Source organism: Salmo salar, chromosome 04 (genome assembly GCF_965601325.2).
Source record: "Salmo salar chromosome 04, fSalSal1, whole genome shotgun sequence".
Taxonomy (NCBI): Eukaryota; Metazoa; Chordata; class Actinopteri; order Salmoniformes; family Salmonidae; genus Salmo; species Salmo salar.
This window is the reverse complement of record NC_138294.1, coordinates 66,910,967-66,937,517: the sequence shown is the minus strand read 5'-3', so window position 1 is coordinate 66,937,517 and position 26,551 is coordinate 66,910,967. Positions and strand designations below refer to the sequence as shown.

Sequence of the window (26,551 nt, the reverse complement as noted above, 5' to 3'; positions counted from 1 at the left end):
ACACCAAGGAACTTGAAACTCTCGCCCGCTCAACTACAGTCCCGTCATTGTGAATGGGTGCGTGTTCGGCCCTCCTTTTCCTGTAGTCCACGATCAGCTCCTTTGTCTTGCTCACATTGAGGGTTGTTGTCCTGGCACCACACTTCCAGGTCTGACCTCCACCCTATAGGCTGTCTCGTGGTTGTCTGTGATCAGGCCTACCACCGTTGTGGGTAAACAGGGAGTACAGGAGGGTACTAAGCACACACCCCTGAGGGGCCCCAGTGTTAAGGATCAGCATGGCAGATGTGTTGTCCCTACTCTTACCACTTGGGGGCAGCCCGTCAGGAAGTCCAGGATCCAGTTGCAGAGGGAGGTGTTCAGTCCCAGGGTCCTTAGCTTAGTGATGAGCTTTGTGAGTAGTATGGTGTTGAACGCTGAGCTGTAGTCAATGAACAACTCTTACATAGGTGTTATTTTTGTCCAGGTGGGAAAGGGCAGGGTGGAGTGCGATTGAGATTGTGTCATCTGTGGATCTGTTGGGGCGGTATGCAACTTGGAGTGGGTCTAGGGTTTCCAGGATGATGGTGTTGAAGTGAGCCACGACCAGCCTTTCAAAGCACTTCATGGCTACTGACATGAGTGCTATGGGGCGATAGTCATTTAGGCAGGTTATCTTCGCTTCCTTGGGCACAGGGACTATGGTTGTCTGCTTGAAACATGTAGGTATTACAGACTTGGTCAGGGAGAGGTTGAAAATGTCAGTGAAGACACTTGCCAGTAGGTCTTCACATGTTCTGAGTACACATCCTGGTAATCCGTCTGGCCCCATGGCCTTGTGAATGTTGACCTGTTTAAAATGTTTTGCTCGCATCGGCTACGGAGAGCGTGATCACACAGTCGTCCAGAACAGCTAGTGCTCTCATGCATGCTCCAGTTTTGCTTGCCTCAAAGCGAGCATAAAAGTCATTTAGCTAGTCTGATAGGCTTGCGACACTGGACAGCTCGCGGCTGGGTTTCCCTTTGTAGTATGTAATAGTTTTCAAGCCCTGCCACATCCGACGAGCGTCAGAGTACAATTCAATCTTAGTCCTGTGTTGACGCTTTGCCTGTTTGATGGTTCATCTGAGGGTATAGCGCGTCCGGATTAATGTCCAACTCCTTGAAAGCGGCTGCTCTAGTCTTTAGCTCGGTGCGGATATTACCTGTAATCCGCGGCTTCTGGTTGGGATATGTACGTACGGGTACTGTGGAGACAATGTCTTCAATGCACTTATTGATGAAGCCGGTGACTATACTCCTCAATACCTTTGGATGAATCCCGGAACATATTCCAGTCTGTGCTAGCAAAACAGTCCTGTAGCGTAGCATCCGCATCATTTGACCACTTCCGAATTGAGCGAGTCATTGGTACTTCCAGCTTTCTTGCTTATAAGCAGGAATCAGGAGGATAGAATTATGGACTGATTTGCCAAATGGAGGGCAAGCTTTGTATGCGTCTCTGTGTGTGGAGTAAAGGTGGTCTAGAGTTTTTTTCCCTCTGGTTGCACGTGACATGCTGGTAGAAATGAGGTACAACGGATTTAAGTTTGCATGCATTAAAGTCCCCGGGCACTAGGAGCGCTGCTTCTAGATGAGCATTTTCTTGTTTGCTCATGGACTTATACAGCTCGTTAAGTGCGGTCCTAGACCCAGCATCGGTTTGTGGTGGTAAATAGACGGCTATGAATAATATAGATGAAAACTCTCTCGGTTGTTAGTGTGGTCTACAGTTTATCATGAGGTACTCTACCTCAGGCGAGCAATACCTTATATCATGCAGGTATGTTTTAAAATTAATACCATTGATCAACAGCATATCCACAGCCTGGAGTCCTATATAAGTTAAACCAAAAAGCACAAATATAATAATTAAGATCAGTTCACATGGTTTTAATACGAGAAGATAATGAACATATTAACATGAAAATGTGTGAGAAGTTTGTGATAAATGTTACAAAATTGCATCCAATAACTTTCTACAGAACGCTCTTCTTGAGGAGCTTCTGAGATTTATTTTTCAGACGACTTGTGAATCCAGGTCCAAATCATTTATACCACAAAATGAAAATTCCAATAAAAAAAAGGAAATAATTTGAAAGACATTTACAATAGGGGGGAAAAAACTGTAGCTCTTGACAAATACTAAATAAGGATCATATGAGAAAACACTTTTCCATCAAGCAATTATCTCTGCAGTGCATATAAAATACTGCATCAATCAGCTATTTGTTAATTTTCTTAATCAGCATCCTCACTGAGGTAATGCCATACTTCCTGGTCCCGTATTCACTTTGCGACAAATCTGGTTGTCATTGAGGTGATAAATAAAAAATTCTGTTCACTTCACTGATGGAAACATCCTTTAATCTGGGTATGGCCCTCTTCTGGCAGTCATCTATCCGCTGACCTCTGGCATAGACATCTGTTCAAGACAATAAGGTAGGCTATAGGTTACAGTGACGGTTACTAGATTAAGAGAGACATATTATAAAACCTAATAGAAAACAAATCCATGGTACAAAATCCTTTAGCGCTAAAAACTTCTAGGTAGTAAATACTGTCATCTGTTAGTCTAATTGTCTTGTGATATACAATTTTTGAGTTGAGTTTCCTTTCTTGGCCATGACTCACTACGAATTGTTTTTATTTTCATCTCAAATGGGACTTCTTGGTTTAAAACAAGGACAGAGATAGGAATTCACAACAATAGAGTGATTGTAGAACTTTCCAGACATCTGGAGGAACCAGATGAACCTGATCACTGAATTAAGTTACCATGAAAGTCAAGGGAAAACATTTATGGCACTCACACAGGTCTGGTATACTGAAATCTTACAATGCAGATTATCATGAATTATACTTTCAGATCAGACATACAGTAATTCCAATTGACTGTATGGACATTGTGTCCATACAGTCAGTCTCCTGCTGCCTGATGCTTACCTGTTATGTTGTCCACTGAGCTGAGTGGAGCAGTGTTAATCATGTTCACCCCAAACAACATTACTATACAGACTATTACTGCAGCCAGCAGATAGATTGGCACAGCAACAGCCCAATACCTACAGAGACAGCAGATGGGATATAAAAAATAAACTCAATCAGGACCATCATGGGCAATATACAAAATACAGGTATCAAGGAAAAAGATGAGCAGATTGCCAATAAGTTCAGAAATGTAGCTCTACCTGATATAATGATGTATTCTTTTTCTATATGAATTATTAGGTAAACATAAACATGTTCAGTGGTCTCATTTCGATTGACTTACTTTTGAGGCCAGTAAGTAAGCCCTATTGCATGAAGCCATTCATCTGGTACATAGGCCCACACCAAATACAAAACTGCAGAAGGAGCAGAAATGGGTCAAAAACATAAAGTACATTAAAACAATGCTGATTGACACTACATTTGAGAGCACATTTGGCATTTTCACATAGCCTACAGATAATAATATGGCATTGAATCCCCAACTTCAACAGTCATTGCCTTAAACAGACTAAACACAAAGGACATATGACTGGGACTTACAGAAGCCAAATTGTGAGCCAAGGAACAGAACAAAGCCGTAGATGGCCCTTTCTGGCAGGGGGGAGGGAGAATTTTCCACCATGACAATCTGAATACAAATATAAAAGAGAGATGAGATAGAGGTAAATATAACACAGCTGAATTGATTGGTTGTAACAGGCTAATGTATGATTATATATATATTCACCACAACATCAGCATGCTTCGTTCGAAATACAGAAACGTGACGCTTTTTCGTAGGGCTAGGAAGGGAATCTTCTAACCATCTTTATTATTTGGTTTCGCTACATTCCGGAAGTGGATGTTGGTAACTTTGTCATGTGACTTTGTCATGTGAACGTAAGCGAGGAGGAACGTTTCCACTAGCTATATCGTAGAAATGTGGTTTTAATTTAAGGTTAGGCATAAGGTTATCAGTGTGGTTAAGGTTAGGTTTAAAATAACATTTTTAAGAAGATACATTGTAGAAATAGGCGGGGTTTATGACTGTGCTTATTTATGTATGTGTGATGTGGTTCGGAAACTAGCAACAGATTACAAATGCAAGCAACGCCTCCCTTAATGAACATGTTGCCGGCCATAAAACAGATTTACAAATAATTTCAGGAAGTGAACAAGAAAGGCAAGTTGTGTGCACTGGCCCTTATTTTTTGTAGCTAGTGTATGTATTGGTCGTGGTGTCGAGATAAAGTAGCTGAATGTTGTCTCGCGGCAAAGCGAGGAAAGAACGGTGCGTAGTTGCTAGTAAGCGAGCCAACAAAACTAAATTAGCTAGCTAGCAAACGTTTCTTTCAAGGTGAGGTTCGATGCTCCGGGCAATCAGATGCCCCCGTAGTTAGACAATGGCTCACTAGTTAGATGGATGTATAACTTTCCTGTCTATCATCTAGCTAACGTTATAGTTAGTTAGTTACTGGTAGGAAGCACAGTACCAGATAACGTTAGCTAACTAACCGAGTTTGTTGTAATGTTAGCACTTAGCTAGACAAGTTATTTAGAGGCGGAACTGTCACTTTTAGCTTACATTAGTTAGCTCGTTTTAGCAGTCAATTAACCTGCGGTACGTTATCTTGGTAACGGTACATGTTCGTTGAGTAATCATGCAATGTTAGTTAGCTACTGTTTATTGTCACGACTCCATGATGACATGATTCTTGTTTCAGACTTACCAAAATGTCAGATTCAGACTCTGGTCCAGAGTTTGTGGACTACGACGATATCAGACACGGGGCGAAATTTGTAAGTAAAAAGGATGATTGTTGACGTGTCATTAAATATGAATGTAAGACCGAAGGGAATACTTATAAGATACATTTTGAAAATGGACTCTACTAGTGTTATCATGTAACGTTTGCAATACCTCATTAGACATTACATTATTAACAAAACTTTTCTTCCTCAAGATCTATGTCAAAGACAATCCCTTTGTAGCCCTGCAACCTCCAGGTAAGAAGTAGCAAGAACACTAGTCGCGTACACGCATCTAGTACTGACACTAGCTAGTTGCTTGCTCATAGTACTGACACTCACTGTGGTGGTTGGGAATAGGTATTGGGGCTGGACAGGTGTGACCCAGACCCTCCACTGTTGGAGACTACAAACATATCCATTCAGAGTGGGGGTGACGATTGAGGATCAAATGGGATTGGGGGGAGGAGAAACTATGTTCATCTGTATAACTCATTCTGTTTTTGGTGCAGATGATACATTTGAGCGATGGAATAAACTCTCTGTCAGTTTGAAAAAGAAAGCAGCACAGTTGATGCATGTATCTGCCTTTTGGTATCACATTCTGCTTTGTCGAGAGAATCACAACACCACACGCTGGGCTGTGCAAGTGGGCTTCCTAGATTCAAAGTAAGAATTAGTTTGAGAGTAATTTAACTCCCTGCCACACATTCTTTATTCCTTAGTACAGTGTGTTAAGACTCAAGTTCTCATTTCACCTTTCCTTCTCTAGTGTCAGCAATGACTTGAGTCTGAAGAGACTGCACAGGATTGAAATATTGGAAGCTATCCTCAGAGCGATGGAAAAAGGATGTGTAAGTTTCTTGTTACAATGAAAATGGCACCATACAGGAATTGCAGTGTTGAATCTGAGAAGACTCATGCTGTCATTTGTTTTCTCTTCCAGTTATTAGAAGATCAGACAAGGCATATGATCTGGATAAGCAATACATTTAACTTGGTAGGTGGAATGCATGCCTTTGCCCCCCCCCCCCCCACCAAAAAAAGCAAATATGATGCATAATCACTGCTTCCACTTGCTCATATCTTACTCCATTTTTAGAGCAACATGGTTTCTTGTCCCCTCAAAGTAATTATTCATAAGAATACAATAATGTTCTCTTCATGCCTGGGAAATGGGGCACAATGCTCCTTAGTGTTTATGGAAGCCAAAGGGTAGGGTGCCCATCTTCATTGGTTAAGAACTCCTCAGGAATCTATTTACACCCTGCTGACCTGATACATACCCAAGAGAAAAGGAAACCGGAATGTCCTGTTTGGTGGTGGTAAATTTGAATCGCTGCTTTCATTGGAGTCATTCGTCAACCTGATTTGTCACATGGAATATCTAGCAACCTGATGTGCATGAATTTCCCATTATCAACCATTGCAGATTGGTGTGTTGTCTCTAGCGCTGGGCGATATGGCCAAAATACACTGCTCAAAAAAATAAAGGGAACACTTAAACAACCCAATGTAACTCCAAGTCAATTCTGTGAAATCAAACTGTCCACTTAGGAAGCAACACTGATTGACAATACATTTCACATGCTGTTGTGCAAATGGAATAGACAACAGGTGGAAATTATAGACAATTAGCAAGACACCCCCAATAAAGGAGTGGTTCTGCAGGTGGGGACCACAGACCACTTCTCAGTTCCTATGCTTCCTGGCTGATGTTTTGGTCACTTTTGAATGCTGGTGGTGCTTTCACTCTAGTGGTAGCATGAGACGGAGTCTACAACCCACACAAGTGGCTCAGGTAGTGCAGCTCATCCAGGATGGCACATCAATGCGAGCTGTGGCAAGAAGGTTTGCTGTGTCTGTCAGCTTAGTGTCCAGAGCATGGAGGCGCTACCAGGAGACAGGCCAGTACATCAGGAGACGTGGAGGAGGCCGTAGGAGGGCAACAACCCAGCAGCAGGACCGCTACCTCCGCCTTTGTGCAAGGAGGAGCAGGATGAGCACTGCCAGAGCCCTGCAAAATGACCTCCAGCAGGCCACAAATGTGCATGTGTCTGCTCAAACGGTCAGAAACAGACTCCATGAGGGTGGTATGAGGGCCCGACGTCCACAGGTGGGGGTTGTGCTTACAGCCCAACACCGTGCAGGACGTTTGGCATTTGCCAGAGAACACCAAGATTGGCATATTCGCCACTGGCGCCCTGTGCTCTTCACAGATGAAAGCAGGTTCACACTGAGCACGTGACAGAGTCTGGAGACGCCGTGGAGAACGTTCTGCTGCCTGCAACATCTTCCAGCATGACCGGTTTGGCGGTGGGTCAGTCATGGTGTGGGGTGGCATTTCTTTGGTGGGGCCGCACAGCCCTCCATGTGCTCGCCAGAGGTAGCCTGACTGCCATTAGGTACCGAGATGAGATCCTCAGACCCCTTGTGAGACCATATGTTGGTGCGGTTGGCCCTGGGATCCTCCTAATGCAAGACAATGCTAGACCTCATATGGCTGGAGTGTGTCAGCAGTTCCTGCAAGAGGAAGGCATTGATGCTATGGACTGGCCCGCCCGTTCCCCAGACCTGAATCCAATTGAGCACATCTGGGACATCATGTCTCGCTCCATCCACCAACGCCACGTTGCACCACAGACTGTCCAGGAGTTGGCGGATGCTTTAGTCCAGGTCTGGGAGGAGATCCCTCAGGAGACCATCCGCCACCTCATCAGGAGCATGCCCAAGCGTTGTAGGGAGGTCATACAGGCACGTGGAGGCCACACACACTACTGAGCCTCATTTTGACTTGTTTTAAGGACATTACATCAAAGTTGGATCAGCCTGTAGTGTGGTTTTTCCACTTTAATTTTGAGTGTGACTCCAAATCCAGACCTCCATGGGTTGATAAATTGGATTTCCATTGATTATTTGTGTGATTTTGTTGTCAGCACATTCAACTATGTAAAGAAAAAAGTATTTAATAAGATTATTTATTTCATTCAGATCTAGGATGTGTTGTTTAAGTGTTCCCTTTATTTTTTTGAGCAGTATATAATATCACAATTTTTTTTTCAGAATTATGGCATTATTTTACGTTTCTTAATAGTAAAAGTTAAAAATATGCTTTGTATGTAGCACATGACCTTAACATGGCATCAAATTAATAGTAAGTGGTTTTAATGGGCTTTCTTCGCTCTGATTTTGTTTTGACCAAACTGACAAAGTATTCTTATTTGTAGAACTTTTCATATTTAACACTATCAAAATACCTTTTATAGTGGGTATTGTAGAATTTCATACCGGTATACCTTAGAATACAATATATCGCCCAGCCCTAATTGTCTTATGACAATGGTAAGGACTAAATCAGTGTTTTGTTGATTGGTAACTCTCTGGTCAGCATGTGCTGGAGGTCCTGGATGATGCAATATGCTGGCTGGAGCAGACAGGAGAGCCCCGCATCAAGCAGCAGGTTCAGGAGCTGGGCCCCAGAGGGAACTGTTTTGCTGCTCTTCAACTCATCTTCGCTGAGTGTAAGAACCACTCTGAGTCAGGCAGTGTCATCCATTGCTGTTCATATGGTGATGTGATGATGTACTGTGACTGTGACTGTTTGAGACTCAGACCATTGTGTTTTTAAAGCCTTCTCTCACAAAATATTAACCCATTGATGCCCAGGCAGGGTTTAGTGATAGGTACGGTGAGGGAAAAAATCCCCTGCTGATTTTGTACGTTTGCCCACTGACAAAGAAATGATCAGTCTATAATTTTAATGGTAGGTTTATTTGAAAAGTGAGAGACAGAATAACAACAACAAAAAAATCCAGAAAAACGCATGTCAAAAATGTTGTAAATTGATTTGCATTTTCATGAGGGATATAAGTATTTGACCCATCTGCAAAACATGACTTAGTACTTGGTGGCAAAACCCTTGTTGGCAATCAGAGGTCAGATGTTTCTTGTAGTTGGCCACCAGGTTTGCACACATCTCAGGAGGGATTTTGTCCCACTCCTCTTTGCAGATCTTCTCAAAGTCATTAAGGTTTCGAGGCTGATGTTTGGCAACTCAAACCTTCAGCTCGCTCCACAGATTTATGGGATTAAGGTCTGGAGACTGGCTAGGCCACTCCAGGACCTTAATGTCCTTCTTCTTGAGCCACTCCTTTGTTGCCTTGGCCGTGTGTTTTGGGTCATTGTCATGCTGGAATACCCATTTTCAATGCCCTGAATGAGGGAAGGAGGTTCTCACCCAAGATTTGACTGTACATGGCCCCGTCCATCGTCCCTTTGATGCGGTGAAGTTGTCCAGTCCCCTTAGCAGAAAAACACCCCCAAAGCATAATGTTTCCACCTCCATGTTTGACGGTGGGGATGGTTTTCTTGGGGTCATAGGCAGCATTCCTCCTCCTCCAAACACGGTGAGATGAGTTGATGCCAAAAGCTCCATTTTGGTCTCATCTGACCACAACACTTTCACCCAGTTGTCCTCTGAATCAGATGTTCATTGGCAAACTTCAGACGGGCATGTATATGTGCTTTCTTGAGCAGGGGGACCTTGCGGGCGCTGCAGGATTTCAGTCCTTCACGGCGTAGTGTGTTACCAATTGTTTTCTTGGTGACTATGGTCCCAGCTGCCTTGAGATCATTGACAAGATCCTCCTGTGTAGTTCTGGGCTGATTTCTCACCGTTCTCATGGTCATTGCAACTCCACAAGGTGAGATCTTGCATGGAGCCCCAGGCTGAGGGATATTGACAGTTCTTTTGTGTTTCTTCCATTTGCGAATAATCAAACCAAATGTTGTCACCTTCTCACCAAGCTGCTTGGCGATGGTCTTGTAGCCCATTCCAGCCTTGTGTAGGTCTACAATCTTGTCCCTGACATCCTTGGAGAGATCTTTGGTCTTGGCCATGGTGGAGAGTTTGGAATCTGATTGCTTCTGTGGACACATGTCTTTTATACAGGTAACAAGCTGAGATTAGGAGCACTCCCTTTAAGAGTGTGCTCCTAATCTCAGCTCGTTACCTGTATAAAAGACACCTGGGAGCCAGAAATCTTTCTGATTGAGAGGGGGTCAAATACTTATTTCCCTCATTAAAAAGCAAATCAATTTATAATTTTTTTTAAACGTTTTTCTGGATTTTTTATTAGTTATTCTGTCTCTCACTGTTCAAATAAACCTACCATTTAAAATTATAGACTTATCATTTCTTTGTCAGTGGGCAAACGTACAAAATCAGCAGGGGATCAAATACTTTTTTCCCTCACTGTAGCTTAGAGGGTTGAAAGGTACAACATGGTAGGTAGGTTAGAGGCTGAAAGGTTACTGGGCAATAAAATGTCACATGGTTTATCCTACTCTGGGAACTTGGTTAGCAGTGAATGTGTCCCAATATGAACATCATTAACCTCTTCTCTCATCAGATGCTCACTATACGCAGGCCATGGGAGTCAGTAAAAAAACATGTATGCGAGAGCTTGCACAGGGCCCCTGCCAATGGTTTATTGAGGTAAGAAGCCTGTATTTGATATTTTGTCATCCTTGATGGGCCCAATGCCCTCACCTAATTTTATCTAAAGATGGTCCCAATCGTAGTAATCTGTTTTAGAAGATATACTGTGTTTTTGTAATGGACTAAGTTGATCTATGACTTACACCAGTAGATTGGACCCCCCTCACGGGCCAATCTGGCCCACGGGTGACTTTTTAAAAATGTTATTCTTTGTTTTTTAGAGAAACATACTTTAAAATGACTAAAACCAAATCAAAACTATGTACATGTGATGTTGGATCTACAGTGCCTATAGATAACCTACACACCCTTTAACTATTTTCACATTTTGCTGCCTTAATTTAGTCCCTTTTTAAATTTAATTATGTTTTTCCTACATATCTACATAACCTACTTCACATTTTCAAAGTGAAAGAAAGTTTTATAAAATGTTTTCCTAATTGTCTCGCTGAAAAATAAAACTATGTCCCAGGGTTTGATTTTCAGAATACTGAGGTGGGTTTTCCTGTATCATTTTACCAGGGCTTTGCTTCTTTCATATTTATTTTGATCCTGAAACTCCCCAGTCCCTGCCCATAACATGATGTTGCTGCCACAATACTTGAAAATAGAGTTCCACTGTTGTGTTGGATTGGATTTGATCCAACCCTGTAGTTTTTAAGTTAGACTTTGACTGTGTCCTGCTTGCTAAATGAAAGCTAGCGTCTTTGATGTTAAGTCCCCAATATAGTGAACTTTGAGCAGTTCTGGACTGGTTCAGACTTACATTTTGGTGTACAAAGCGCTCCGTGAATGTTGTAGGGTCCAGTGCCTTATAGTGCCAGAAAGCCCCATCTGTCCTCTCTTCGCTGCCACTCTGTTGGCGGAGCTGACCTTGAAGTGTCAGGTTTCCCACCCAACGTTTGCGTAGGGAGTGATGTCACATTTTCTGGCCTATCCAGGCAAAGAATCGATATGCTCTCCCTCTGAGCGGCGGAGCCCAGCCTAGGAGACGGCATATGAAAGGGGACAGTCTAGCGACTCCCAACAGTTGTGGTTTCATCGCTGTGATGTTCTCAGCTGGGGACGAAATTAATTTGTGCGTAAAGCTGAAGTAACCAATCTGCAGCACTTATAATGGTATCTCTTTGTCGCTCAGAGGAGGCTTGGCAGAAAATGCTCTTGTCAGTTCATATGCAATGGGGGGGCTGAAATTGTCACTAAATATGATCATAAAGCCAATATAGTAAGTTGTTTATCATTTGGTTGTTGCTATATTTAGAAAGCATTTGTCATATTCTGCTTTTGAGTAGATTTAAAAATATATACTGCTCAAAAAAATAAAGGGAACACTTAAACAACACATCCTAGATCTGAATGAAATAAATAATCTTATTAAATACTTTTTTCTTTACATAGTTGAATGTGCTGACAACAAAATCACACAAATAATCAATGGAAATCCAATTTATCAACCCATGGAGGTCTGGATTTGGAGTCACACTCAAAATTAAAGTGGAAAACCACACTACAGGCTGATCCAACTTTGATGTAATGTCCTTAAAACAAGTCAAAATGAGGCTCAGTAGTGTGTGTGGCCTCCACGTGCCTGTATGACCGCCCTACAACGCCTTGGCATGCTCCTGATGAGGTGGCGGATGGTCTCCTGAGGGATCTCCTCCCAGACCTGGACTAAAGCATCCGCCAACTCCTGGACAGTCTGTGGTGCAACGTGGCGTTGGTGGATGGAGCGAGACATGATGTCCTAGATGTGCTCAATTGGATTCAGGTCTGGGGAACGGGCGGGCCAGTCCATAGCATCAATGCCTTCCTCTTGCAGGAACTGCTGACACACTCCAGCCACATGAGGTCTAGCATTGTCTTGCATTAGGAGGAACCCAGGGCCAACCGTACCAGCATATGGTCTCACAAGGGGTCTGAGGATCTCATCTCGGTACCTAATGGCAGTCAGGCTACCTCTGGCGAGCACATGGAGGGCTGTGCGGCCCCCCAAAGAAATGCCACCCCACACCATGACTGACCCACCGCCAAACCGGTCATGCTGGAGGATGTTGCAGGCAGCAGAACGTTCTCCACGGCGTCTCCAGACTCTGTCACGTCTGTCACGTGCTTAGTGTGAACCTGCTTTCATCTGTGAAGAGCACAGGGCGCCAGTGGTGAATTTGCCAATCTTGGTGTTCTCTGGCAAATGCCAAACGGTGTTGGGCTATAAGCACAACCCCCACCTGTGGACGTCGGGCCCTCATACCACCCTCATGGAGTCTGTTTCTGACCGTTTGAGCAGACACATGCACATTTGTGGCCTGCTGGAGGTCATTTTGCAGGGCTCTGGCAGTGCTTCTCCTGCTCCTCCTTGCACAAAGGCGGAGGTAGCGGTCCTGCTGCTGGGTTGTTGCCCTCCTACGGCCTCCTCCACGTGTCCTGATGTAGTGGCCTGTCTCCTGGTAGCGCCTCCATGCTCTGGACACTACGCTGACAGACACAGCAAACCTTCTTGCCACAGCTCGCATTGATGTGCCATCCTGGATGAGCTGCACTACCTGAGCCACTTGTGTGGGTTGTAGACTCCGTCTCATGCTACCACTAGAGTGAAAGCACCGCCAACATTGAAAAGTGACCAAAACATCAGCCAGGAAGCATAGGAACTGAGAAGTGGTCTGTGGTCACCACCTGCAGAACCACTCTTTTATTGGGGGTGTCTTGCTAATTGCCTATAATTTCCACCTGTTGTCTATTCCATTTGCACAACAGCATGTGAAATGTATTGTCAATCAGTGTTGCTTCCTAAGTGGACAGTTTGATTTCACAGAAGTGTGATTGATTTGGAGTTACATTGTGTTGTTAAAGTGTTCCCTTTATTTTTTTGAGCAGTGTATTTAAATATTTTCATAGTTTTACTATGTACTTGAGTTTGGTCCTCAAGTGAGTACACCTCAGCAATTGTATAACTATTTTCACCAGAAAGCTGAGGTCCAGTCCTTTCCAGAACTATGCAGCATTAGTAATTATTGTTTATGGCCATCTCCATTTAGGGGGAAATCTGTTTTGCATGATCATTCAGTCAGGGGGCATCAAATTCCGAAATTGATGGGTGAGAAATGTTAACAATTTTCTGTACGGCCCTCCCTCCAGACCGCGCTGAAGACCGACCGCGGCCCCCGGGACAAAATTAGTTTGACAGCCCTGATTTACACAAACCCTCCTCTGGATTTACATTACATTTTTGTAAGTTGTGTTGACATATGTTTTCTATTTCAATTTATTTTTTTAAGATACTTTTTTTCCTTATTTCCTCAGAAAAGTGAAGAGATGAAGGCTAAAGGAAATGATCAGTTTCAGAAAAAGAAGTATGATGCAGCAGTCAAGTATTATTCAAAAGCCATCAAATATCAGTAAGTGGTATTTTTTGTTTTAGTGGCCAAGTGCAGTCAAACGTGATTGTCCTGTTTTTTTTATGTCTATCTCTACACACACACACACACACACACACACACAGGTTGGAGTAATGTGAAAATGATGATTCCCTTTTAGTGTAATAGCTGTTGGAAAAGACCGTCTGAAATTTCATTCTGTTTAGGTGGGATTAAGTTTTGATCAGCCTGGTGACATCAACAGGCTTGCAAAGAGGCTATTATAGTTTGTTTTAAATTAAAATGGTCAATCACAATAAGGTACTTAATTGTTACCCAGAAATGATTTGGTATTGAGATAAAAATGGCTGCATTTGACATTTTTAACATAGTGCCTTTAGAAAGTTCACACCCCTTGACTTTTTCCACATTTTGTTACAAAATGGGATTAAAATGGATTTGTGTAGATTGTAATATTTTGTCAACAATCAATCTTTAAAAATATGGAAAATAAAACGCCATCTTGATTTGGATAAGTGTTCAACCCCCTGAGTCAATACAGCTGTAGTCACCTTTAGCAGTGACTACAGCTGTGAGTCTTTCTGTGTAATTCTAAGAGCTTTGCACACCTGTATTTTACAATGTTTGCCCATTTTTCCTTTAAAAAATTCTTCAAGCACTGTGAAGTTGTTGAGCATGGCTAGAGAGCCATTTTCAAATTTTGCCGTAGATTAAGTCAACTGTGACTGGGCCACTCAGGAACAATTTAAATGTAGTCTTGGTAAGCAACTCGTGTATATTTGGCCTTGTTTTAGGTTATTGTCCTGCTGAAAGGTGACTTTGTCTCCCATTGTCTGTTGGAAAGCAGACTGAACCAGGTTTTCATCCAATTGGTGCATTTCCAGTAAGGATTTACCCTGGTGTTTTACAAAAAAGCATCAGACTTTGGTTTTTCCAAGGTCCGGCTCCTGGGAGTCACTGTGCCATGGCCTCAGTGGACCTGCTCTGTCTTGGTGCCAAGGCAAGGCCACTGGGGCTTTTCGGGTGTCATTTGCATAACAATGGCTAACTGAGAACTAGGGCTGGGCAGTATACCGTATTTTACTATATACCGGTATTTATGCATTGACCGGTTTGGGTTTTTATTTTACCTTCTATAACTGTATTTTAATGTTTGGTTTGTTAAATGTAATACGCCGTGTGTAACGTCAATTTTCATAGTTTACTCCGCTTCTCTCTCGCTCTCTCGCACACGAATGGGCGAAGCATGAATAAAGATGATAGGGTCCCCAGGGAAACACTGAACATCACTTTGGTTTCTACCCTGTCACAATAACTCATGCATGGCATTTTCGTTCGTTGTCATGTCAAACAACACTGTATTCAAAGTGTCCACTATTATTTATATTCTAACTATAGAATCAGAATAAACATTCTATTAACATTATTCCAAAAGTTCACCCCAGTGTTTTGATCTAAATCGCCATTGCAGCATTTGGTTAAAAATAAGGCCTAGTATTTATGCCCATGTTGTGGCAGTGTGGAAACGATCTCAAATGAGTGCAGGAAATGCAGAAATTAATGCAAATGCAGGAAATTGTTTTAGGTTGAAGTTGACTTGTATACATTGATGTTACAGTCCATGGCCCAGTGACAGGCTGGTTGTGTTGATGTGAGCCATAATCATCCCAGACACACTGGACCCACTTTGCATACCGCCCCAAAATACCCACAGATGACTCAATCTCTATTGCACTCTACACTGCCCTCACCAACCTGGACAAAAGGAATACCTATAAGAATGCTGTTAAATGACTACAACTCAGCATTTGACACCATAGTCCCATCCAGTCTCATCACCAAGTTCAGGACCCTGGAAATGAACACCTCCCTCTGCAAATCAAATCAAAGTTTATTTGTCATGTGCGCCGAATACAACCTGACAGTGAAATGCTTACTTACAGGCTCTAACCAATAGTGCAAAAAAAAGGTGTGTGTGTGTAGGTAAGTAAAGAAATAAAACAGTAAAAAGACATTTGAAAATAACAGTAGCAAGGCTATATACAGACACTGGTTAGTCAGGCTTATTGAGGTAGTATGTACATGTAGGTATGGTTAAAGTGACTATGCATATATGATGAACACAGAGTAGCAGTAGCGTGGCAGGCAGCTTTGCCCCAGTGATGTACTGGGCCGTACACACTACCCTCTGAAGTTCCTTGCGGTCGGAGGCCGAGCAATTGCCGTACCAGGCAGTGATGCAACCGGTCAGGATGCTCTCGATGTTGCAGCTGTAGAACCTTTTGAAGATCTCAGGACCCATGCCAAATCTTTTTAGTTTCCTGAGGGGGAATAGGCTTTGTCCTGCCCTCTTCACTACTGTCTTGGTGTGTTTGGACCATTCTAGTTTGTTGATGTGGACACAGAGGAACTTGAAGCTCTCAACCTGCTCCACTACAGCCCCGTCGATGAGAATGGGGGCGTGCTCGGTGCTCCTTTTCCTGTAGTCCACAATCATCTCCTTAGTTTTGGTTACGTTGAGGAATAGGTATTCTGGCACCACCCGGCCAGGTCTCTGACCTCCTTATAGGCTGTCTCGCCGTTGTTGGTGATCAGGCCTACCGCTGTTGTGTCGTCTGCAAACTTAACCTCTATGGGCTAGGTGGGACGCTTGCGTCCCACCTACTCAACAGCCAGTTGAATCCTGTGGCGCGTTATTGAAATACCTTAGATATGCTATTACTTCAATTTTTCCAAAATATGACTATTTTACACCATTTTAAAGATAAGACTCTCGTTAATCTAACCACACTGTCCGATTTCAAAAAGGCTTTACAACGAAAGCAAAACATTAGATTATATCAGCAGAGTACCCAGCCAGAAATAATCAGACACCCATTTTTCAAGCTAGCATATAATGTCACAAAAACCAAAACCACAGCTAAATGCAGCACTAACCTTTCATGATCTTCATCAGATGACAACCCTAGGACATTATGTTATACAATACATGCATGTTTTGTTCAATCAAGTTCATATTTATATCAAAAACCAGCTTTTTACATTAGCATGTGACGTTCAGGACTAGCATTCCCACCGAACACTTCCGGTGAATTTACTAAATTACTCACGATAAACGTTCACAAAAAACATTATTTTAAGAATTATAGATACAGAACTCCTTTATGCAATCGCGGTGTCCGATTTTGAAATAGCTTTTCGGTGAAAGCGCATTTTGCAATATTCTGAGTAGATGGCTCGCCATCACAGGCTAGCTATTTTGACACCCACCAAGTTTGGTACTCACAAAACTCAGATTTACTATAAGAAAAATTGGATTACCTTTGCTGTTCTTCATCAGAATGCACTCCCAGGACTTCTTCTTCAACAACAAATGTTGGTTTGGTTCCAAATAATCCATAGTTGTATCCAAATAGCGGCGTTTTGTTCGTGCGTTCAAGACACTATCCGAAGGGTAACGAAGGGTGACGCGCGGACGCGTATCGTGACAAAAAAATTCTAAATATTCCATTACCGTACTTCGAAGCATGTCAAACGCTGTTTAAAATCAATTTTTATGCAATTTTTCTCGTAAAATAGCGATAATATTCCGACCGGGAGTCGTTGTTTTCGTTCAAAGACTGAGAAAGTAAAATGGACTCTTCACGTGCATGCGCACACCCGTCTCATTGTTCTCAGATCGACCACTATCCAAATGCGCTACTGTTTTTCAGCCATGGACTGCAAAGTCATCATTCAACGTTCTGGCGCCTTCTGAGAGCCTATGGGAGCCTTAGAAAGTGTCACGTTACAGCAGATATCCTCTGTTTTCAATAAAGAGAATAAAGAAGGCCAAGAAATGGTCAGAGAGGGCACTTCCTGTTTGGAATCTTCTCAGGTTTTGGCCTGCCGTATGAGTTCTGTTATACTCACAGACACCATTCAAACAGTTTTAGAAACTTTAGGGTATTTTCTATCCAAATCAAACAATTATATGCATATTCTAGTTTCTGGGCAGGAGTAATAAACAGATTAAATCGGGTACGTTTTTTATCCGGCCGTGAAAATACTGCCCCCTATCCATAACAGGTTAACTTATCAATATTTATGCAGATGTAGTTAACGAGGCAGGTAAATATGTATTTTTTTTCATTACAGTTCACACTTGGTATACCACACATTAGGAACACCGTCCTAATATGGAGTTGCATCCCCCTCACCTTGTGCCCTCAGAACAGCCTTAATGTGTTGGGTCAGGGACTCTGCAAGGTGTTGAAAGCGGTCCACAGGGATGCTGGCCAATGTTGACTCGAATGCTTTCCACAGTTGTCATGTTGGCTGGATGTCCTTTATGTGCTGGACCATTCTTCATAAACACGGGAACCTGTTGATTGTGAAAAACCCAGCAGCGTTGCAGTTCTTCACACAAGCCAGTGTGCCTTGCCCCTACTACCATACCCTGTTCAAAGGCACAAGTCTTTTGTCTTGCCCATTCACCCTTTGAATGGCACACATACATAGTCCATGTATCATTTGTCTCAAGGCTTAAAAATACTCCGTCAATCAGTCTCCTCCCTTTCATCGATACTGGTATTGTTCCCGGCCCTAATTATCAGTCCGGTTGCCTAGTTACTTTAACCCTACATACAGTTGAAGTCGGAAGTTTACATACACTTAGGTTGGAGTCATTAACTCGTTTTTCAACCACTCCACAAATTTCTTGTTAACAAACTATAGTTTTGGCAAGTCAGTTAGGACAGCAGCTTTGTGCATGACACAAGTAATTTTTCCAACAATTATTTCACTTATAATTCACTATCACAACTCCAGTGGGTCAGAAGTTTACATACACTAAGTTGACTGTGCCTTTTAAACAGCTTGGAAAATTCCAGGAAATGATGTCATGGCTTTAGAAGCTTCTGATGGGCTAATTGCCATAATTTGTGTCAATTGGAGGTGTACCTGTGGATGTATTTCAAGGCCTACCTTCAAACTCAGTGCCTCTTTGCTTGACATCATGGGAAAAGCAAAAGAAATCAGCCAAGACCTCAGGGGAAAGAAATTGTAGACCTCCACAAGTCTGGTTCATCCTTGGGTGCAATTTCCAAATGCCTGGTACCAGGTTCATCTCTCCAAACAATAGTACGCAAGTATAAACACCATGGGACCACGCAGCCGTCATACCGCTCAGGAAGGAGACGCGTTCTGTCTCCTAGAGATTAACGTACTTTTGTGCGAAAAGTTCAAATCAATCCCAGAACAACAGCAAAGGACCTTGTGAAGATGCTGGAGGAAACGGATACTTTATCTATATCCACAGTAAAACGAGTCCTATATCGACATAACCTGAAAGGCCGCTCAGCAAGGAAGAAGCCACTGCCATAAAAAAAGCAAGACTACGGTTTGCAACTGCACATGGGGACAAAGATTGTACTTTTTGGAGAAATGTCCTCTGATCTGATGAAACAAAAATAGAACTGTTTGGCCATAATGACCATCGTTATGTTTGGTGGAAAAAGGGGGATGCTTGCAAGCCGAAGAACACTATCCCAACTGTGAAGCACGGGGGTGGCAGCATCATGTTGTGGGGGTGCTTTGCTGCAGGAGGGACTGGTGCATTTCACAAAATAGATGGCATCATGAGGGAGGAAAATGATGTGGATATATGGAAGCAACATCTCAAGACATCATTCAGGAAGTTAAAGCTTGGTCGCAAATGGGTCTTCCACATGGACAATGACCCCAAGCATACTTCCAAAGTTGTGGCAAAATGGCTTAAGGACAAAGTCAAGGTATTGGAGTGGCCATCACAAAGCCCTGACCTCAACCCTATAGAAAATGTTTGGGCAGAACTGAAAAAGCATGTGCGAGCAAGGAGGCCTATAAACCTGACTCAGTTACACCAGCTCTGTCAGGAGGAATGGGCCAAAATTCACCCAACTTATTGTGGGAAGCTTTTGGAAGGCTACCCAAAACGTTTGACCCAAGTTAAACAATTTAAAGGCAATGTTACCAAATACTATTTGGGTGTATGTAAACTTCTGACCCACTGGGAATGTGATGAAAGAAATAAAAGCTGAAATAAATCATTCTCGACTATTATTCTGACATTTCACATTCTTAAAATAAAGTGGTGATCCTAACTGACCTAAGACGGGGCATTTTTACTAGGATTAAATGTCAGTAATTGTGGAAAATGGAGTTGAAATGTATTTGGCTAAGTTGTATGTAAACTTCTGACTTCAACTGTATATATATACATAGCTACCTCAATTACCCCTTTACAGCGTCTCGGTACTGGTACTTCCTGTATATAGCCATGTTATTGTAATTCACTGACTATTTTATACATCGTCACTATTTCTATATGTATTTGTTTTTTCTGGATTTTTTTGGGGGGGAAAAGTACCTGTAAGTTAGCCTTTCACTGTTAGTCTACACCTGTTGTTTATGAAGCATATGATCCAATAAAATGTTATTTGGATTTGACAGTCGAAAATCAGTAGTATGTGTTATTGTCCTTGGTGTTAAGGTACCTTTTGACTTCAACGTGTCCTGTGATTAACACCCTTCCTGCTGAGAATGTCAATTAATGGCACCATAAATGTCTCTGAAGTGTAAGTCACTTTTGAACAACCTATCACCACCATCTTTCCTATTTGGTCTGTGAAAATAGGCCAGAATTGCATAGTTTGACTACTTCTTAACAATTCTCTTTTTTGTTGAAGGAATTATTTGATAACATAAACCTATCTATTTTTTTCAGCCCTGAAAACCACATTATCTATGGGAACAGAGCGCTTTGCTATATTCGTAGTGAAAAATATCTGTAAGTCCTTCACAAACTATAAACAAACCTGTTTTGTATAGGAGTCTGTTACACAGACCGGTTAAGCATGTTTAATGATCAATGGCATAACTTTTTGTTGTTGTTGCAGAAAAGCTGTTGGTGATGGAAAACGAGCCACTTTGATACAACCAGAGTGGGCAAAGGTAAGCTATTCTCCCACAGCCATGTCTGAATTTCTAATGAGATTTCCCTCATTTGCTTCTTAAGGTTTATCAGAAACCCTCTGATGGTGGTGAAATGAATACATTTTGATTGACTGACAAGCTATCTAGTTATATTGCTCAGAAATGGAGACTATTATCAGTGTTGAAATGTTTCATTAGGCATGAAATGTCTTAACATTTTTGTAGACAAGTTTCCTTATGTGGAGTGGTATGCTAATGCCCAAAGTACCAACATTCCTAAATGATGATGATGATGTCTGTGGTGGTGAATGATGCTGTCTTCCCCTCCTGTGTGGCAGGGTCACTACCGGTACTGTGAGGCGATGTTTCTCCTTGGGGAACACAAGCGGGCAATGGCGGCCAACGAGTGGGCCCAGACTCTGTGCAAGGCTGACCCAGAAGGCATGAAGGACCTGCTGCAGCAACATGCCAAGTTCAACATAGAGATGGAGGAGAGCAAATGGCTCAGGGAAGAGGAGAGCAAAGGTAACAGGGAAACTCTCCCGCAGTCTTTATGCTTACACACAGAGGACCCTAGTGACCAACCTGAGTGCAGTTGTTTGGTAAATTTTGGACCCTTCTAAACTCAGCAAAAAAATAAATATCCTCTCACTGTCAACTGCATTTATTTTCAGCAAACGTAACGTGTTAATATTTGTATGAACATAAGATTCAACAATTGAGACAAACTGAGCAAGTTTCACAGACATGTGACTAACAAATGGAATGATGTGTCCCTGAACAAAGGGGGGTCAAAATCAAAAGTAACAGTCAGTATCTGGTGTGGCCACCAGCTGCATTAACTACAGCAGTGAATCTCCTCTTGGACTGCACCAGATTTGCCAGTTCTTGCTGTGAGATGTTACCCCACTCTTCCACCAAGGCACCTGCAAGTTCCCGGACATTTCTGGGGGGAATGGCCCTAGCCCTCACCCTCTGATCCAATAGGTCCCAGACGTGCTCAATGGGATTGAGATCCGGGCTCTTCGCTGGCCATGGCAGAACACTGACATTCTTGTCTTGCAGGAAATCACACACAGAACGAGCAGTATGGCTGGTGGCATTGTCATGCTGGAGGGTCATGTCAGGATGAGCCTGCAGGAAGGGTACCACATGAGGGAGGAGGCTGTCTTCCCTATAACACACAGCGTTGAGATTGCCTGCGATGACAACAAGCTCTGTCCGATGATGCTGTGACGCACTGCCCCAGACCATGGCGGACCCTCCAAATCGATCCTGCTCCAGAGTACAGGCCTCGGTGTAACGCTCATTCGACGATCTGACCATCACCCCTGGTGAGACAAAACCGCGACTCGTCAGTGAAGAGCACTTTTTGCCAGTCCTGTCTGGTCCAGCGACGGTGGGTTTGTGCCCATAGGCGAAGTTGTTGCCGGTGATGTCTGGTGAGGACCTGCCTTACAACAGGCCTACAAGCCTTCAGTCCAGCCTCTCTCAGCCTATTTCGGACAGTCTGAGCACTGATGGAGGGATTGTGCGTTCCTGGTGTAACTCAGTTGATGCCATCCTGTACCAATCCCGCAGGTGTGATGTTCGGATGTACCGATCCTGTGCATGTGTTGTTACACGTGGTCTGCCACTGCGAGGACGATCAGCTGTCCATCCTGTCTCCCTGTAGCATTGTCTTAGGGTCTCATAGTACGGACATTGCAATTTATTGTCCTGGCCACATCTGCAGTCCTCATGCCTCCTTGCAGCATGCCTAAGGCACGTTCACGCAGATGAGCAGGGACCCTGGCATCTTTCTTTTGGTGTTTGTCAGAGTCAGTAGAAAGGCCTCTTTAATGTCCTAAGTTTTCATAACTGTGACCATAATTGTCTACCGTCTGTAAGCTGTTAGTTTCTTAACGACCGTTCCACAGGTGTTCATTAATTGTTTATGGTTCATTGAACAAGCATGGGAGACAGTGTTTAAACCCTTTACAATGAAGATCTGTGAAGTTATTTGGAATGTTACGAATTACCTTTGGAAGACAGGGTCCTGAAAAAGGGACGTTTCATTTTTTGCTGAGTTTAGAATTTCATATTAAAACCAACTGATCTTTTAGAAAACCAGGTGAATTACTGGGACAAATTCTTGGGGGGATTGTACATCTTGTCTTGTGGTTACCATACTCATTTGGGCCCTTGTAAAACTCCCTCAATAACAAATCAGAGTGATTGTATAACTCTTGTCATTGGCAGATGAATGTAACCCCCAACAAGAGCCTTCATGCTAAGACTGCAGCACCTTTTTGTCATGAGACAGAAGCACCTCTACCATATGTTGAGTGGGCATAAATTGTGATCATAACCAATAGTAAAAAGTGAGAGTGGCTAATCCTAACCCTACCCAGAGTGTGCCTCTATATCAAGAAGACATGAAAAATGTAAGTTCCTTTGGGGAGCTATGGAGAAGAAATGTCTGTTTAGGTTGTGGTCAAATGGCGGTACCCTACCTTGTTCGTTACAATGGCATGCCATTGGTTTACTGTATGTATTTCCTTCCATTGGTCTTGTAATCTGAGTTGTGGGTAGGTTGTGCTTCCTTTACCAGCTTTGTTCCTTCTTCAAAACAGGTTGTCCTCTTAACCTCTATGGGACCGGCGGGACGAATTCGTCCCACCTACGTAACAGCCAGTTGAATCCTGTGGCGCGATTTTCAAAACCTTTGAAATGCTATTACTTCAATTTCTCAAACATATGACTATTTTACAGCTATTTAAAGACAAGACTCTCGTTAATCTAACCACACTGTCCGATTTCAAAAAGGCTTTACAACGAAAGCAAAACATTAGATTATGTCAGCAGAGTACCAAGCCAGAAATAATCAGACACCCATTTTTCAAGCTAGCATATGTCACAAAAACCCAGAAGACAGCTAAATGCAGCACTAACCTTTGATGATCTTCATCAGATGACAACCCTAGGACATTATGTTATACAATACATGCATGTCTTGTTCAATCAAGTTCATATTTATATCATAAACCAGCTTTTTACATTAGCATGTGACGTTCAGAACTAGCAAATTCCCCGCAAACTTCCGGGGAATTCGCTAACAATTTACTAAATTACTCACGATAAACGTTCACAAAAAGCATAACAATTATTTTAAGAATTATAGATACAGAACTCCTCTATGCACTCGATATGTCCGATTTTAAAATAGCTTTTTGGTGAAAGCACATTTTGCAATATTCTAAGTACATAGCCCAGGCATCACGGGCTAGCTATTTAGACACCCGGCAAGTTTAGCACTCACCAATATCAGATTTACTATTATAAAAGTTTGATTACCTTTTGTTGTCTTCGTCAGAATGTACTCCCAGGACTGCTACTTCAATAACAAATGTTGGTTTGGTCCAAAATAATCCATCGTTATATCCGAATAGCGGCGTTTTGTTCGTGCGTCCCAGACACTATCTGAAATGGTAAATCAGGGTCGTGCGCATGGCGCAATTCGTGACAAGAAAAATCTAAATATTCCATTACCGTACTTCGAAGCATGTCAACCGCTGTTTAAAATCAATTTTTATGCCATTTTTCTCGTAAAAAAGCGATAATATTCCGACCGGGAATGTCCATTTAGCTAAACAGAGGAAAGTAAACAAAGCTTTCGGTCGACGCGGGCACGAGCCTGAGTCTCACAGTACTGTAACCAGCCACTACCCAAACGTGCTACTTTTTTTCAGCCAGAGCCTGCAAAGCCACGATTCAGCTTTTTACCGCCTTCTGAGACCCTATGGCAGCCGTAGGAAGTGTCACGGGACAGCTAAGATCCTCACTCTTCAATAAACAGAGACAAGAAGAACGACACCTTGTCAGACAGGCCACTTCCTGCATGAAACCTTCTCAGTTTTTTGCCTGCCAAATGAGTTCTGTTATACTCACAGACACCATTCAAACAGTTTTAGAAACTCTAGGGTCTTTTCTATCCATATGTAATAAGTATATGCATATTCTAGTTACTGGGTAGGAGTGGTAACCAGATTAAATCGGGTACGTTTTTTATCCGGCGGTGTAAATACTGCCCCCTAGCCCTAACAGGTTAATTGTTATAAGTTTAGAATTTGTTAGATCTCGTCTGGTTTTGCTAAATCATTCAATCCAAGTCTGTATAATGTGATTATTTATTTTCATGTATGCAAACTGTATTCATTTCTAGTTGGCAGACCGAATAAAACTGCAGCTAAGAAAGTTTCAAGTAAAAGGTATGTACAGTAACTTACTCAATGGTGTTTTCAAACCAACTGTAGTTATACATTTTGTGGATCATTTAGAATGTTTAACCATTGTGTTTTACTGATATCAATAGAACGGAGAGTACCACCAGAGCAGACACTACAGAGTCACGAAAACAGACCGCTAAATCCGCCAGTAAAGTTGAGCCTTCCACTAAAAGCACCGCTCCTGAGAACAAGGTCAGTTACTCAGACCTGGCCCTCAACTTTCACTACCCTAGTCTATGAATTACATTTAGGGGGTCCTCTTTTGTCCACAAAACAGTCCTTGCAATGCGCAAACGGGACTTTAAAAGATTCACTATGCAGAAATCGCTCCACCGTTTCCTAGTTGCTAAAATCCTAATAGTTAGCCTAATTTAATTTTGTATATTTTTTATATGACAAATCAATCAAGCAAATATAGTGTAGAACTGGGGGTATACACAATGCCGTCAGGGGTACTCCAAATAAAAATGTGATTCACATAAAAAATAAGTCTTCACATCTTCAAACAGTCCATTTATGTATTTTACAACAGGGCTATACATTTGGGTGAGGTTTCTTTCTCGCCTGAGTAGCCTCGTTTCACTGTCAAAAATAAAATGAACCATCGTGTTCAGCAAAATAACACAATGTCAAATACAGATAGCCTAGTCAAATAATTAACATCCAATCACATTAACCGTTACACTCTCGCGGGAGTTCCACTAACGGTCTGTATGTAGCCAAACGTAGCTGCTGCTCATTCTGTTTGCTCAAAGAAAATTGATAAATGGTTAAAAAAAATTAAGGCCCACGTCTGTAGAGACACATACCAGCTCTACTGGTAGTACTGCTACAACCAGCAGTACTGCACCTGTCGACGACACAAGTTGTTCTGCTTCCATGAGCACATCCAATGCTAGCATCAGTAATTCTACATTTGTTGTTATCCCAGCTAGCATGGACACTGACAGTTGTGAATCTGATGCAGCCGAAGAGCTACTGCCCCCTTACCCGGGAAAGCGCCGAACAACAAACAGGGACATTGGACCATCGAAGAGGCAGAAATATGATGAACTACATTTCTTTGGGGTTCACTTAAATTGGGAGTAGTACCGTTCCTCAGCCACAGTGTGTTTATATGTGCAAAAGTACTATCTCACAACTCGACGAAACCCTCACTCTTGTACAGACATTTGGAAACAAAACATGACAACTTGAAAAATAAGCCACGGGAGTTTTTTGAGCGAGAATAAAGACGACTTTCGCGTAGTAAGACATTATTTTGATGTATATATTATATATCAAAGCAACAGATACCATTAATAAGAAGGGGCTAGAAGCATCTAATATGGTGAGCTACCGAGTGGCTAAGACAGGCAAGCCCCATACTATTGTGGAGGACTTAATTCTTCCTGCTGCTGCGGATATGGCTGGTGTAAAAGGCCCAAACTATACAAACAATGCCTTCATCAATCAACACTGTTTCACGACGCATCAGTGACATGGCAGGAGATGTTTTGAAACAATTACTGCTTCGCATACAAGCCAGTGAATTCTATACGTTACAGCTGGATGAGTCAACAGACATGGCTGGCCTGGCACAGCTCCTGGTATGTCTGTTATGTTTATGGGGGGTCAATTTTATTTATTTTTATTTCACCTTTATTTAACCAGGTAGGCAAGTTGACAACAAGTTCTCATTTACAATTGCGACCTGGCCAAGATGAAGCGAAGCAGTT

At 42.5% G+C, this 26,551-nt stretch overlaps 2 protein-coding genes across 6 annotated transcripts in view; one reads left to right on the top strand and one right to left on the bottom strand.

Moving 5' to 3' along the window:
• Positions 1–1,890: 1,890 nt before the first annotated feature.
• On the bottom strand, positions 1,891–4,744 carry pigp (phosphatidylinositol glycan anchor biosynthesis, class P). Of its 2 annotated transcripts, none has more exons than XM_014197089.3 (5): positions 4,722–4,744; positions 3,553–3,640; positions 3,293–3,365; positions 2,965–3,083; positions 1,891–2,443 (listed from the first exon to the last, which is right to left on the bottom strand). In XM_014197089.3, exons 2-5 carry the CDS (start codon positions 3,632–3,634, stop codon positions 2,331–2,333), a joined length of 387 nt encoding a protein of 128 aa, XP_014052564.1. In that variant the 5' UTR covers positions 3,635–3,640; positions 4,722–4,744; the 3' UTR covers positions 1,891–2,330. The 2 variants fall into 2 exon arrangements, with proteins under 2 accessions (XP_014052564.1, NP_001135356.1); NM_001141884.2 differs by lacking the exon at positions 4,722–4,744 and adding an exon at positions 3,740–3,851 and having other exon boundaries at positions 1,895–2,443.
• Positions 3,964–26,551, top strand: part of LOC106603445 (E3 ubiquitin-protein ligase TTC3) — a 61,616-nt gene continuing 39,028 nt past the window's right edge. For 2 of the 4 annotated variants that reach the window (XM_014197134.3, XM_014197130.3), the window contains exons 1-14: positions 4,041–4,282; positions 4,716–4,791; positions 4,956–4,998; positions 5,253–5,409; positions 5,513–5,594; positions 5,687–5,740; positions 8,129–8,261; positions 10,152–10,237; positions 13,538–13,632; positions 20,357–20,419; positions 20,529–20,583; positions 20,904–21,090; positions 24,770–24,815; positions 24,920–25,025. In XM_014197134.3, the coding sequence (XP_014052609.3) occupies positions 4,251–4,282; positions 4,716–4,791; positions 4,956–4,998; positions 5,253–5,409; positions 5,513–5,594; positions 5,687–5,740; positions 8,129–8,261; positions 10,152–10,237; positions 13,538–13,632; positions 20,357–20,419; positions 20,529–20,583; positions 20,904–21,090; positions 24,770–24,815; positions 24,920–25,025 (1,215 nt within the window). In that variant the 5' untranslated portion in view covers positions 4,041–4,250. Of the gene's footprint in view, positions 4,283–4,715; positions 4,792–4,955; positions 4,999–5,252; positions 5,410–5,512; positions 5,595–5,686; positions 5,741–8,128; positions 8,262–10,151; positions 10,238–13,537; positions 13,633–20,122; positions 20,208–20,356; positions 20,420–20,528; positions 20,584–20,903; positions 21,091–24,769; positions 24,816–24,919; positions 25,026–26,551 lie in introns of those variants that run through there. The other 2 variants (XM_014197131.3, XM_014197135.3) reach the window with 2 other exon arrangements.

What these genes read in the sequence shown, in the direction of transcription:
- pigp (XM_014197089.3), bottom strand. Translation starts at nt 3,634, where the DNA reads ATGGTGGAAAATTCTCCCTCCCCCCTGCCAGAAAGGGCCATCTACGGC. An exon ending in TGGCTCACAATTTGGCTTCT is followed by an intron (nt 3,366 to 3,552) that starts GTAAGTCCCAGT and finishes CTCCTTCTGCAG; the next exon opens with TTTTGTATTTGGTGTGGGCC. An exon ending in CTCAGTGGACAACATAACAG is followed by an intron (nt 2,444 to 2,964) that starts GTAAGCATCAGG and finishes TGTCTTGAACAG; the next exon opens with ATGTCTATGCCAGAGGTCAG.